General features: G+C 52.2%; 6 protein-coding genes across 6 annotated transcripts; 4 read left to right on the top strand and 2 right to left on the bottom strand.

The window, feature by feature from the left end:
* Positions 1 to 1,358: 1,358 nt before the first annotated feature.
* BO66DRAFT_403339 (putative transcription factor RfeG) lies at positions 1,359 to 2,375 on the top strand (the record flags this gene model as incomplete). The annotated part of the gene is made up of 3 exons (XM_025648858.1): positions 1,359 to 1,484; positions 1,606 to 1,650; positions 1,722 to 2,375. The coding sequence occupies 3 exons, from the start codon at positions 1,359 to 1,361 to the stop codon at positions 2,373 to 2,375; spliced, it is 825 nt and encodes a 274-aa protein (XP_025501986.1).
* Positions 2,376 to 3,796: 1,421 nt separating this feature from the next.
* Positions 3,797 to 5,509, top strand: BO66DRAFT_430197 (uncharacterized protein; the record flags this gene model as incomplete). The annotated part of the gene is made up of 3 exons (XM_025650510.1): positions 3,797 to 3,800; positions 3,882 to 4,024; positions 4,089 to 5,509. The coding sequence occupies 3 exons, from the start codon at positions 3,797 to 3,799 to the stop codon at positions 5,040 to 5,042; spliced, it is 1,101 nt and encodes a 366-aa protein (XP_025501985.1). The 3' UTR covers positions 5,043 to 5,509.
* A 210-nt stretch (positions 5,510 to 5,719) lies between these two features.
* BO66DRAFT_393353 (NADH:ubiquinone oxidoreductase subunit NDUFA3) lies at positions 5,720 to 6,670 on the bottom strand. Its single transcript, XM_025647740.1, has 2 exons — positions 6,315 to 6,670; positions 5,720 to 6,209 (listed from the first exon to the last, which is right to left on the bottom strand). Exons 1-2 carry the CDS (start codon positions 6,496 to 6,498, stop codon positions 6,163 to 6,165), a joined length of 231 nt encoding a protein of 76 aa, XP_025501984.1. The 5' UTR covers positions 6,499 to 6,670; the 3' UTR covers positions 5,720 to 6,162.
* A 231-nt stretch (positions 6,671 to 6,901) lies between these two features.
* Positions 6,902 to 8,628, top strand: BO66DRAFT_353691 (dolichyl-diphosphooligosaccharide-protein glycotransferase). The gene is made up of 4 exons (XM_025644813.1): positions 6,902 to 7,171; positions 7,231 to 7,341; positions 7,408 to 8,111; positions 8,164 to 8,628. The coding sequence occupies exons 1-4, from the start codon at positions 7,030 to 7,032 to the stop codon at positions 8,581 to 8,583; spliced, it is 1,377 nt and encodes a 458-aa protein (XP_025501983.1). The 5' UTR covers positions 6,902 to 7,029; the 3' UTR covers positions 8,584 to 8,628.
* Positions 8,629 to 8,925: 297 nt separating this feature from the next.
* On the bottom strand, positions 8,926 to 9,749 carry BO66DRAFT_135284 (PET191 family protein). The gene is made up of 3 exons (XM_025642010.1): positions 9,626 to 9,749; positions 9,316 to 9,457; positions 8,926 to 9,210 (listed from the first exon to the last, which is right to left on the bottom strand). Exons 1-3 carry the CDS (start codon positions 9,648 to 9,650, stop codon positions 9,024 to 9,026), a joined length of 354 nt encoding a protein of 117 aa, XP_025501982.1. The 5' UTR covers positions 9,651 to 9,749; the 3' UTR covers positions 8,926 to 9,023.
* BO66DRAFT_135118 (sterol esterase) lies at positions 9,703 to 11,737 on the top strand. The gene is made up of 2 exons (XM_025642008.1): positions 9,703 to 10,152; positions 10,210 to 11,737. The coding sequence occupies exons 1-2, from the start codon at positions 10,038 to 10,040 to the stop codon at positions 11,496 to 11,498; spliced, it is 1,404 nt and encodes a 467-aa protein (XP_025501981.1). The 5' UTR covers positions 9,703 to 10,037; the 3' UTR covers positions 11,499 to 11,737.
* Positions 11,738 to 12,575: the final 838 nt, after the last annotated feature.

Genomic DNA, 12,575 nt, shown 5'->3' with positions numbered 1-12,575 from the left:
GCTGACGCCCTAAGAGTCAATGCGAGTTTCTAGGGGGGGAGTTGGGGTGGGAAAGCAGAGTCATCTCTTGCTCATCATGGGTTAATGTAAAAAAAATACCCATTACCTCTCCTCTTCTACTCCGTACTGGGGAAGGATGGGTGCAAAAAGGCAAAAAAGAACCTTGAAGAAAGAACTTAAGAAGAGAGGATGGAGGGTCTAGTTGGTGGAGTCAGTCGTGGCACCAGACAATAGCCAGGCAGCCCAAAAGCCGGCCCAACAACCCAATCCAATCCACTCAGCGCCCTCTTCTTCCCTCCTGTCTAATCCAGTTGCTCCTCTTCTCTCCGGTCAGAGTCTCTCTCTGTCTCTCTCTCTCTCTCTGTGTGTGTGTCTGCGCCCCCTCCCGTCCCTCCCTCCCTCTTTCTCTCTAGCCTAGCCTAGTCTGTAAGGTAAAGCTCCTCCCCCTCCTCTTTCGCTTTTCTCATTTTCTCCTCTCTCTTCTCTCCTCTTTTCCCTTTTCGCCTCTCAACTGGAAAACTGGAAGGTTTCTTCTCTCTTATCTTCTCCCCACCCCGTCTGTCATACTTTTCCTTTTCCTCTCCTTCCCTTTAGCTCTTCTTTTTCTCCTCTCTTCCCTCTCCCATCTTCCCTTCCCCCAACCTCCTGACCCCCTTCCCCTCCACCACCACCACCATCCTCTCACCTTTGTTTCCTGACATTACCCCCGTCAGCTCAGAGGTTCTACGTGTTTGTATAAGTTGTGTCTGGAGAGACATCACAAAGAAGAAGAAAGCCACTTCTTCCCGCAGGAATTTGAAAAGAGAAAGATCTTTGCAACCTTTCTCTCATTCTCGTGCCAGTGACTTGACAACCTCGGACCGTGATCAATCAACAGCTTCTCTCCGATCCACACATCTGCCTCGTTCGGACCTTTGCCTATAAATTGACTGTCTCTTCCATTTCTGGTTCACTTTTAATGCACAAAGTGACCTGAAGCGTTTCAAATCGTTCTTCACAACCCACCCCCTGGATACATACACCAAGCGCCCATTCCGGATTTGTTCCTTTTCTTCACGCCGGAAATAAAGCCAGATATACCACTGTGGGAGCTCAACTTCGTCTCGTGTTCTGCATTTGTGCTTGTGTCAACCAAGAATTGGATTAGCCTTTGGTTCTCAGCCTCGGATCTCCTGGACACAGCCTCTTAGAACTGCACTTCGTTCCGTTTCTTGTTCCCAAGCAACCCAAGAGACCATCTACCTACCGTCATCTTCCTCTGGACCCGTCGGCTATTCCTTACTCTCCTGGATCTCCTTTGGCCACTTGGACCCGTTGACTATAATTTAATAACTGGAAACCGTTTATCCCTGGACAAAATGACTGGCCGTCATGGATTTGAAGGACGCCCGGAGCGTCAGAACGAATATTTCATTCCCGGTGATGGTATCAGTCGGGAAGTTATCCAAGCAGATATTTGCCGTTACCTCGGGAATGATGCTCTCGTAAGACCTGGAAATCACAATGTTTGTTCCCCAATGTTCTTCCTGTTCTTTTCACCATGCCATGGCACGACTGATGGCAGAAGCTATCTCTTGAGGACACAAGACTGACACACATGAGCAGGGTCGCCAAGGCTACTTCATTCGAGCCTACCGCAATCTCACCTCTGTATGTTCTCGCACAAGCGCATCGTAGCCGTCATCATCCACAACGTACAATCAAACTGACTGTTGATGCAGGAAATGATTGCTGATCTCAAAGCCGACTCTGCTCGGTGGGAGGCAGACGTTTCACGCCGAATGGACCAAGGCAATCCCAGAGGTAGCTACGCTCACGACTACAGTTATTCCCAGGCGCCTAACATCTCTCCCGCAACCTATCCAGCCACGACCATCCATGAAGGACGTCAACAAGGAGGCCCCTCACCCCCACCAGCCTACACTGCACCCCCTCCGGCACCTCAACAGTTTGTGGACCCATATGTTCAGCCCCCGTACGCGGCGACTCAGAGCCCCCCGTACCCTACTCCATCATCCTACCCTGCAAACCATTCACCTTTTGCAACTGGCCAGGCCCCCTACCCTCCCGCGCAAATCCCATACTCTGCTCCTAGTCAACCTGCGGTTTCTGCCGACATTCACCCCTCATACACATACGGCACTGGATATGGCTATGAAAATGGGAGAAACAATGCTCCACGCTACCCTGGGCCGGCAACGTATGAGGCCGATCAGGACTATTCCCCGGTAACTTCCGGAATAGCATACCCTCCCACTACAGCCGCGGACCCGAGGATTGGAATGGATCCCAGATACACTCCTGAGTCGACGTATCCAGACCGCAATAGGCCCCAGCCGACAAGAGAAAGCCAAGCTCCTCGCCGAACCCGGTGATAGCATTAAATCCCTTCCATGCTAGAGAGCTTAGGCGAGGATCACAATTCTTATTGTGTTATAATGACGGCCTCATCATCCTGGAAACTGCAGGCATTTCCAGATTTACGTTCCGATAGTGGAGCAGTCTGAGGAACAATCCTCTTACATTTCTTAGCCTTACTGGAACATCAGACCAGGAAAAAAAAAGCGTGCATGACTTTGGGAATCCGAATTGCGGAGCCAGACATTTGGAGTACTGGATACTGTTCGACCTGGATACCACTCATATATTTATTTTATCGACTTCTGAAGCGTGCTCAGCATCATCGCTGATGTTGGCTTGTGTTGCAGCTGATCTGCTTCCAATGCACATGCGGGGACGCGGTAATTGGGACCTGAAGATTGGCCCGAACTTCATCGTGCTCGTTTATGAGGAGGCTTTATGGCTTATTTTTGTCTGCAATGCCGGCGCTGGCTGTCTTGAATCTCCTTTCTGTGCTGGGTTATTCTTCTTTCTTGCGTCGTGTTGTTGCTTTTTCTGGTGAATAGGCTGTGGCACCTTGATTTCTGTTTCTTCCGTCCTTTCTGTTTTCAGGGACTGCAGGGATTAGTTTTTACGATGTCTTGAGTTCGGCGAGGTGCACCGACTGATTTTCCACAGTATCGGCTAGGATCTTCGATGATATACGGTGATGCTGTCCACGAGCTACATGTAGATATGAGCATACACGGCGTTAATCTCTGGTTTCTCAATGGTTGTTCCCTGGTTCCGACAGTGATGGTTCCAGTTTTGTTTGATAATCAATCTACATTCTACTGAACTCTGTGAAATTATGTTATTCTCGATTCTGTCTCTCCTGTCTCTTTTTCCCGCAATCTGCCCAACAATCGCGGCTATTGTTTTGTCGTGTGCACCTGCCCTAGGTATTTGGTGTGAGGAATATCAGCAATTGCCCCAACCTCTGGGAGTGACGGCTGTAAATCTGCTATAAGACTAGGTCTCATAGAAGACCTACACATCCTTTGAAAGAAACCAAGACCTGTCAGCTGTGCGTGAAACTCCATATCTCTTGACCTCCAACCGCGGTTTCTCAATCTTCAATCGCGGTTCTTGATTTCTCCGACTAAACTGAACAGCTCGCCGACTAAGCAAAAGACTGATGATGTCGTGCTATCAGGAACTCAGGAACTTCACCGGTGCATTCACTGCGGTTTCTGATGTCGCCGACTAAGCAAAAAACTGAAGATGTCGTTCCTCAGCTGTGATCCTGTTTTTACCTCCCTGAATTCCCAGCTCCGTGTTCTTTCATGGCCTCACCTCCCCTCAGCCGAGATAGATTCGAACTGTGCGTTACTATACGGAACCTCTAACCAAGTCAGACAAATTCAGGCTTTGCATTTCACGGAACCACTACCTATTTTGCAAGCGTCTTTGCAAGATGTGTGAGTCGGTGTTTCAGCCGTTCAACGGAGACATCAAGATATCTGTACCGCCTGATGTGTACAGACTCCACTCTCATGCAGTCGCCAGTCGCTCCGGTACTATCAAGAGGGCAATAGAGCAAGCACGAGAGAACGCTGATCCGTGCACCGACCCGGTTCTCATTGAAATAGACCTTGTCGTGGTTCCTGCAGCTGGCCGGAAGTATGGCCGGCTGGAACTCGAGGTAATTCTTTTTTTACAGATTTCATATGACATGGGATAGTTCATGCTCGCTGACGGGTTTCCAGGCTGTCGCCGGGGTACCGCAGCGCCCACAGCCTGCCGACCTCCTATCTCCAAAGCTCTGCAAGATCTGGGCCAACATGGTCAAGAGCTTGGATGATCAGGTGCCTTACTTGAAGCCTGAATACCCCGCTTCGCAACGACTAGCAATTCGCGCAGATCAGGGCGAGGAGCCTGACGATATACTCCACCACACGAAGGCCCTCATGACCCTGGGCGAGGAGCTCGAAGCCACCAAGGCTGTGTTCTCGGCTCTGGACGAGGCTTTTGTGGGCATGGGAGACGGTCTGGGGGAGGCGGTGGCCGAAGACCCCGTCCAGTGGCTGTGCATCTCCATGACTCTTCGGGATTCCTGGATCTTCAAGGACGCAGCCTGCCATGTGGTCGGCAAATGGCACAATTTGGAACATGAGGTGAAGATGTCGATCCCCGAGGCCGCCCGCCGCGTCTGCCAGAGCCATAGCGACAAGCTCGTCCAACGCTGTCAAGATGTCGAGGATTACATGATGAACATCGAGTTTGCCCCCTCGGATGATCCAGGCCCGTCTGACTTGCTGGGCTTGAGCCCGCATATGTGGGTGGCACTCACTCGGTTTCGAGAATGGGTGTACAAGAATATCAGTGAGGGAAACGGCTTCCGTGGCGCAGAGGGAGGCTTCATTCTCTATCGCTACTTGTGTGAAGAGGAGGATGACGACAATGACGAATATGATAATCAATGGGCCCCCTATCTTGACGAAGACGATTGCCCCAAGGAGGATGCGGACGAGGTCAATGCAGGTCTGCTCTGCCTCAGGGAGCTTTGTGTGGACAAGCTGGAGCCGCTCTTGGAGTCCAATGTCAGCGATTCGAGTGTTCGCTACTTGACTTGTGCCGAGATTGACAATGAGGATGTCCCCTGGGATGATGAGGATGATGATGAGGATGATGATAATGATGATGATGAGGATGATGAATGAGCATTGCCATCCGGCGTTTGTGCTATTAGCTTCCATTCTCTCAAGCGTCTGCTACACCAACATGGACAGCTTGGCTCGCACTTCATCTCGATACCTCGTCATCGCCATTGCCTTTCCGCCAACTTATCAGTGTGCCCAATGTGCAAGGTCCATCTCGGTTATTCTAGCCTTGTGAAATCCCATCTTCCACGCTTTGCTTTCTGCTTGCTTTCCTCTCACTACGGCAATGCTTGTTAAATTGGATATCGGTGACCCGCGTGCCTGCCAATCCTTCATTGCCCTCCTCTGTTGACAATTCTTTACTTCTAGTGACATGGTGTTTGGCTCAGTCACTGTGTTAAAACAAACTCGATATCGGTCTTGCTTCTTCTTCTTCCCCATACTGACCCTGATATCAATTTGCTTTTACTGCGTGTTACTACCTTTTCTTTGGCTCCGTACAAATCACCACCTTGACATCTGACTTGATGAGCAGTCATATCTGGAATCTCCGAGCGAGTCACTACATCAGGATCAGGTCCTTCTTGTTCAGGACCAGAACTGAGAAGAGACATGCTTGAAGAGTCCTAATGACACACTCTGCGGTCGGGAGTCTAAGTCGGTGCTTATCTATGAATGTTTAGCCGTGAATCGGCGGATAAAATCCTGTACAATAAAAGAATCAAAAAGCTTTGCTTGAACAAGACATTCCTCAATCTCTCTGCTCAGTGATACATCTTCTCATGTACAGTACATTGTAACGCTCACGCCCACCGAGTCTAGCAAGCCATGGGCGGCACGCCAATCAACGAGGCGGGAATGGATGCTGATATCAGGATCGAGGAAGCTCCGCTCGCCACCTGGCAGACCAGAGATCCCGTGATTTGACTCCATTGCCTCTCAGCCAGCTTGCCCTCAGCTTGTCCCCCAGAGCCTCGAATTTGTGCGTTCACGTTGTCGATATCTCCGATGGCACCCTCACGGCCCCCTCTCGAATCGCTTGCTTGCTCGAGACCTAAACCTAGCTTATAATGACGACAAACCCCAGACTCAGGACCCTCTGAAAATCGAAAGAAGAAACAAAAAAATCCGAACGGTATTGCATTGCTGTTGTATCTTGTGTGTGTTATATGGGGGAAATTTACTCGTCATCGTAACCCTGCGGGATGACGCGGGGACCGGCGGGGACTGTTTGAGAAAGAGAGAGAGAGAGAGAGCGAAATTAGCAACGGAAACTAGAAGCTTTCAAATCCCGCAAGTCACGGAATCTGCTGCTGGCTGGATCGTCCTTACTGGGATATGTCAAGGGGACAGGCTCGGGGTCGTAGGAGCCGAAGTAGCGGCGGATCGGGGGGATGGTCACCAATGCGACCGGACCCAGGGAGCCGATGATGAGGGAGTAGAAGATGGCGGGCTTCTCGTGCGAGGCCCAGCGCATGTAGCGGAAGGGAGTCGACCAGAATTGAGGAGCGGACATGATTGCGATGTTGGATGGGATAGCTCGGGTGTGGGATCGGAGAAAGGGTTTTTTTTCTTCTGGGTGCTGGAAGCCGACGGGCGTTTGGTGTTCAGGTGGGAGGTTCGGAAGGAAAGTGACCGGTGATCTTGTATAGAATCAATTGGTATGGGAGATCGTAGAAAGACCGGCGGCGAGATCTTCCAGACTCTAGCGGGGAGAGAGGGGAGGAGAGGTCGTAATCGGGGAGATGCGAGAGGGGGAAACGACGGGCGGTGGAACGAACGATGAGGAGAGGTCGAAAGTGACGACAAGCCGAAAGTGGATGCGGCGGTTTCCAATGGAGAAGACAGAGTCTTGGCACTCGGTCCAAACACGTCGCCCGTTCGTGCTCAGCTCGACGTACTACTAACTTACTACGTATCACGATAATTGATGGGTTGAAACTGCATTGGACTTTTTTTCTCCTTGACATCTTCCCCACCTCTTTCTTTTGCGCCAGGAGCTGGCTCTTCTTTCCCTTCCTCTCTCCCATAAAATACCCGTCGCATCATGCGGTGGTGTCTTTCCTTCTTCCTCTTCGGCTTCCTGGCCGTGGTGAATGCGCTCAGTAGTTCCGGCAACCGTCTCTTGGTTGTCTTGGAGGATGCCTCCGAGAAGGGTCTTTATTCCACACTCTGGAGTGATCTGAAGGGTATGCGACTTTGATCCGGTGTGTATGAAGCAATTGATACTGATAATTCCGAATTCAAGCTCGTGGATATGACATCGCCTTCGAATCTCCCAAGAGTGACCAACTCTCGCTGTTCGAGCTTGGCGAGAGAGCTTACGACCACCTCCTCCTTCTTCCTCCCAAGTCGAAAGGTGAGACATTGGCTTTAGCTATCTACCATAGTTGCAATTGAGCATCCGATTGACCTGCTGCTCTAGGATTCGGACCTTCTCTTAGCCCCAAGAACATTGTCGACTTCCTGAACAAGGACGGAAACGTCCTCCTCGCTCTCTCCGGCAAGTCCACCACTCCTAGCGCCATCAGTTCGCTTCTTCTGGAGCTCGATCTCCACCTGTCGACGGACCGCTCCTCGATTGTCGTCGACCACTTCAACTATGATACCCTCTCCGCCGCCGAGAAGCACGACGTTCTGCTTCTGCAGCGCCCCGGCCAGTTGAGACCCGACACCAAGTCCTACTTCGATGGTGAGGGCGTCCTGGCGCTCCCCAGAGCTGCTCCTCACACTCTCGGCGACAACATTCTTGCTGCGCCTATTCTGCGTGCCCCCGTCACCGCCTACAGCTACAACCCCAAGGAGGAAGCCGCTGCTGTTGAGGACATTTGGGCCACCGGTTCCCAGCTCTCTCTCATCTCGACCCTGCAGACCCGCAGCTCCTCTCGCTTCACCCTGCTGGGCTCCGTGGAGAGTCTCCAGGACAAGTGGTTCACCGCCACCGTCAAGGCACCCGGCAGCGGCGAGGAGACCAAGACGGTCAACCAGGAATTTGCCAAGCAGTTGACTGCCTGGACCTTCAAGGAGACTGGAGTGCTCAAGGTCGGAAAGATTGAGCACCATCTCGCCCAGGATGATATCACCGCCGAGGACTTGAACCCCACCATTTACCGGGTCAAGAATGAGACTGTAGGTTATATTGACTCCGGGCAGACAAGATCCTAGACTAACACAACTACAGGTCTTCAGCATCGAAATCTCCGAGTACAGCTACGACAAGTTCGTGCCCTTCGAACTGCCCGCCGAAGACGCCCTCCAGCTCGAGTTCACCATGCTCTCTCCCTTCCACCGCCTGAAGCTGGAGCCTGCCTACCGCACCGAGAACAGCACCGTCTTCCGCACTCAGTTCACCGTCCCCGACCAGCACGGTATCTTCTCGTTCCGCGTGAACTACAAGCGTCCGTTCCTCACCACCATCGAGGAGAAGCACGAGGTGACGGTGCGCCACTTCGCCCACAACGAATTCCCGCGCAGCTGGGAGATCAGCGGCGGGTGGGTCTGGATCGCTGGACTGTGGTCTGTCATCGGTGGCTTCATGGCTTTCGTGGCCGTGTGGCTCTACTCGGAACCGGCCTCGGCTCAGGTCAAGAAGAACCAGTGATTGTAATTTATCTAGATGTCCAGTCAATGACAGTTTTCGTACATTATGTCTGTCACAATAGTTCCGTTCGCCCACATGCCCGTTGTACTTCCCTCACGCCTACGAGTATGATTGTAGAGAATATTCGCAAGAGCTTCTTTCAAAGTATGTACAGTACAATAGTCCCAGAACGTAGTCCTAGAGTAATCACATGAGAGGAGGGAAAGCACAGTCCCAGATATTCTTCCAATCAACTCCAAAACCATGCCAGTGCAGATGAAACAGAAACAAAGAGCATAAAAAAAAGATAGAGCAGAGCAGTTGAATCCCGAGGGGGCTGGGGAATGGTATAACGCAGAAAAACGTTACGAGTGCCAAGCTGGAGGGGGGTTGTTCTTGATGACAACTGACTTGCCCGCTCCCCTTGGGTAACACCAATTATTTCTTTCCCCCCCCCGCGATCACAGACCTCTCGTCTTCTCGGGATCCATCTTCACCTCATCTCCACTGATCTCCTTGACCGACTCGAACGCCGGCTTGCCAGCATACAATTGCTGGGACTTGTTGGAGCTTCCGCCCTCGAGTTCCGTCGATACCGAAATGGGCTGGTTCCCGCGGAATCGTTTGCGCATGTCGATCAAGCCGCGTCTGTTTTTGTGTGGCGGAAGGGGGATTGGGTGTTAGCTTGTGTAGGCCAGATTTAAGGAAATGGGTGGGTGGAATCGATCCTCGGTGGGTTGGGAGTTTACTCACTTGCACTCGCTGAAGCCCTTCCGCAGCTGCTGGCATCGCATCGGAAGCTGGTCGACGTGAGGGTCACTGAGACACTCCCGCGGGCTGTGTCGCTGGACCATGATGCAGTCGGATTCCTGGAGGCATTGCGCCAGTGCGTTCCCTGTTTCCGCGAGAGGAAGGTCGGTCAGAAGAGTGGGTGACAATGGTATGAGGGCTATCTCGAGGTTGTCCTCTATCTCCGACCACGAATGCTGGATCGCGCGCAAGTCGCTACAAACTCCCGCCGCGAGAGGAATTGGGGGAACAGTTTGAGGAGAGAGTGACTCACTGATATCCTGACAGGAAGCCGGCATCGTGGATTGAGTTTGCCCGACTGCTCGAACAAGAAGGTATTCAGTCACGGCAACCAAAGAACGGGCAGCAATCTGATGATCATCTGCGGCCGGCAATTTCGACGGCTCGGAGTGCCCTCGTCTCTCCCCCGGATTAGGTAAGCATCACATGAAGAAGCGGCCGCCTGCCACCCCCTCCAGCATGACGTCTGGGAAGATGAACGGACCCTGTGATTGAAACTCCCCTTTTCTAGGAGGCGGGTTGTATCCTTGCCTTGCTGCCTTCACTCAACGATGAGACTCTTGATTCGACGCGCTATGAGCTACGATAATCCGCCAACTCATTGAGCCTCTCTTTCTATCTTCTGTTCATTTGCCCTACAGTGCGGTGAAACTTGGGCTGCGATCATGGCGCGTGTACCGGTTATTGGGAGGCTGTTTTGGTTTGAGTATTTGGCGCTGTTTGGGTCGCTGATCTTGGTGTTGCTGGAATGGGTCATACATATTATCACTTTTTGTCTGCGTAAGTACACCCGGATTGATGTCGTTTTGCCAAGGGTCGGGCACTGACTGGATACAGCTGAACCTGTCATTCGGTTCTGCTACGATCGTTCGAAGACAATCTTCAACCTCCTGATTCCTCCCGGGGAGGAGCTCGATGAGCGTGAGAATGAAGAGAAGGTCGCTGCGGCCGTGGCGCAGGCGTCCGATTTCACGGACATTTGCGCTTTGTTTGGATACCAGGCGGAGGAGCACATCGTTCAGACTGGAGACGGCTACTTGCTCGGCCTCCACCGCCTCTCCTCTCGCAAGGGCGAGGAAGGGAAACGGATCAACCAGGGTGAAGGAAGCATCAAGAAGAAGGTTGTCTACCTTCACCATGGGCTGATGATGTGCAGTGAGGTTTGGGTCTGCCTGTCCGAGGAACAGCGATGCCTGCCTTTTCAACTGGTAGAGCGCGGCTACGATGTGTGGCTTGGGAATAATCGCGGCAACAAGTACTCCAAGAAGTCCATCAAGCACTCTCCGTTGACGAACGAGTTCTGGGACTTCTCCATCGACCAATTCTCCTTTCATGATATCCCCGACAGCATCCGATACATTCTTGACGTGACGGAGCAGCCCTCCTTGTCATATGTTGGTTTCTCGCAAGGCACGGCGCAGGCCTTCGCGACTCTCTCCATCCATCCGCTCCTGAATCAGAAGATTGATGTCTTCGTGGCTCTCGCGCCCGCGATGGCCCCAACAGGTCTGCCGAACCACGTAGTAGACTCGTTGATGAAGGCCTCGCCTAACTTCCTGTTCCTCCTGTTCGGCAGACGCAGCATCCTCAGCTCCACTACTATGTGGCAGACCATTCTTTACCCCCCGATTTTCGTTTGGATCATTGACACGTCACTCCGCGGCCTCTTCAACTGGAGATGCAAGAATATCAGTCGCTGGCAGAAGCTCGCGGGGTACCTGCACCTGTTCTCTTTTACAAGCACCAAGTCGGTGGTGCACTGGTTTCAGATCATCCGACACCGGAACTTCCAGTTCTACGACGATGAGATCCACGCTCCGCTGAGTATTGTGGCCAGCGAGCGTTTCTACAAGCCGGCCAAGTACCCGACCAAGAACATCAAAACCCCTATCGTCCTGCTGTACGGCGGAAGTGACAGCCTGGTCGACATCAACGTCATGCTATCCGAGCTACCCAGCGGGACCGTGGCCAAGGAGATCCCGGAGTACGAGCATCTGGACTTCCTATGGGCCCATGATGTGAACCGACGAGTGTTCAGCCATGTGTTTGACGCACTGGACAAGTACAGCCGCAAGGGGAAGGAACAAGTCAATGGCGTCAAGGAGGTGGCAGGATCCGACTACTAAGGTTTTGTGATATGCCTGTTCCGTTGCAGCTTTGACTCGATCAGGCAGGGTCACATTTAGACGGGAGAGAGGGGTGCGCATGTATGTACATATAAACTAGGGTACAGGCTTGACAGCTCGATAGGATTTGCTCTACGGCTTTAGAATACACTATAAACGAGGACGTCTCTCTCAGAAGCCGTGACCCCCTGAAAACGCTAGTACATAACCCCCTTTGCAGCGGCTTGCATCCAATTGGCTGTGGATGCAGAGCATTGAAGATACATACATGTATAGATGCATAGTATTTTCGCGAATTTGGCTTGACGGGCTGTTGTTTTCCCTTCCGCTAGGGCGTGGATGGCGTGTTCGTGCATGTAGCCTGATACAGTGGTTTCGCTAAGAGTGTATTCGGCCGACACCTTCTCTTCGGTGTGTGCACGGAGTACACGCCGCGAAGATTGTTTGCGGCAAACAATGTACGTACTCCGTACATCCGATGCATTTCACTTCTGGCATGACAAGCAGCCCAGCGCAGCCTTGGCGAGTGTACAGTACACCTGGCAATACACACACACACACACACACACACACACATACAAGTACCGAAGTAGAAGTAGATGTCCACCGCCTGACACTGAGCGCCCACGTCACGTCACGTCACGTCACGTCAACATCTGGCCGATGCGATGCGATGCAAAAATGCAAGTCATGTCACCTTCCCTCTTCAATAACTCACCGAGGGCAGAGACGCATTGAAACAATCACGATCCCGATGACGAGGCGGGAGCTTCATCAAGCTACGAGCCTCTTTCCGAGTACAGGTCATAGCTGTACACATATTACTCCGTACATAGCATACGAATTAAGTAAACCCTACGGAGTACCTTACCGTACCTCACCTCATGAGTTACTTGTCGGTGTGATACATCGAATCTCGACTCGGATACATCCACCCGCCACACACACACACACACACACACACACACACCTCGGTACTTCGAATGGCATGGCGGTTCTCTCTGTTTCTTCCTCTCCCGTGCGTACTTTGCGTGCGGCTTGACTCTTTTGGGGGCGAGGGGGGACATCGAGCCAGTG

The sequence above is a fragment of the Aspergillus aculeatinus genome, assembly GCF_003184765.1.
Source record: "Aspergillus aculeatinus CBS 121060 unplaced genomic scaffold BO66scaffold_37, whole genome shotgun sequence".
Taxonomy (NCBI): Eukaryota; Fungi; Ascomycota; class Eurotiomycetes; order Eurotiales; family Aspergillaceae; genus Aspergillus; species Aspergillus aculeatinus.
Note: the sequence above shows the minus strand (reverse complement) of the source record. Positions and strands in the feature narration are given on the sequence as shown.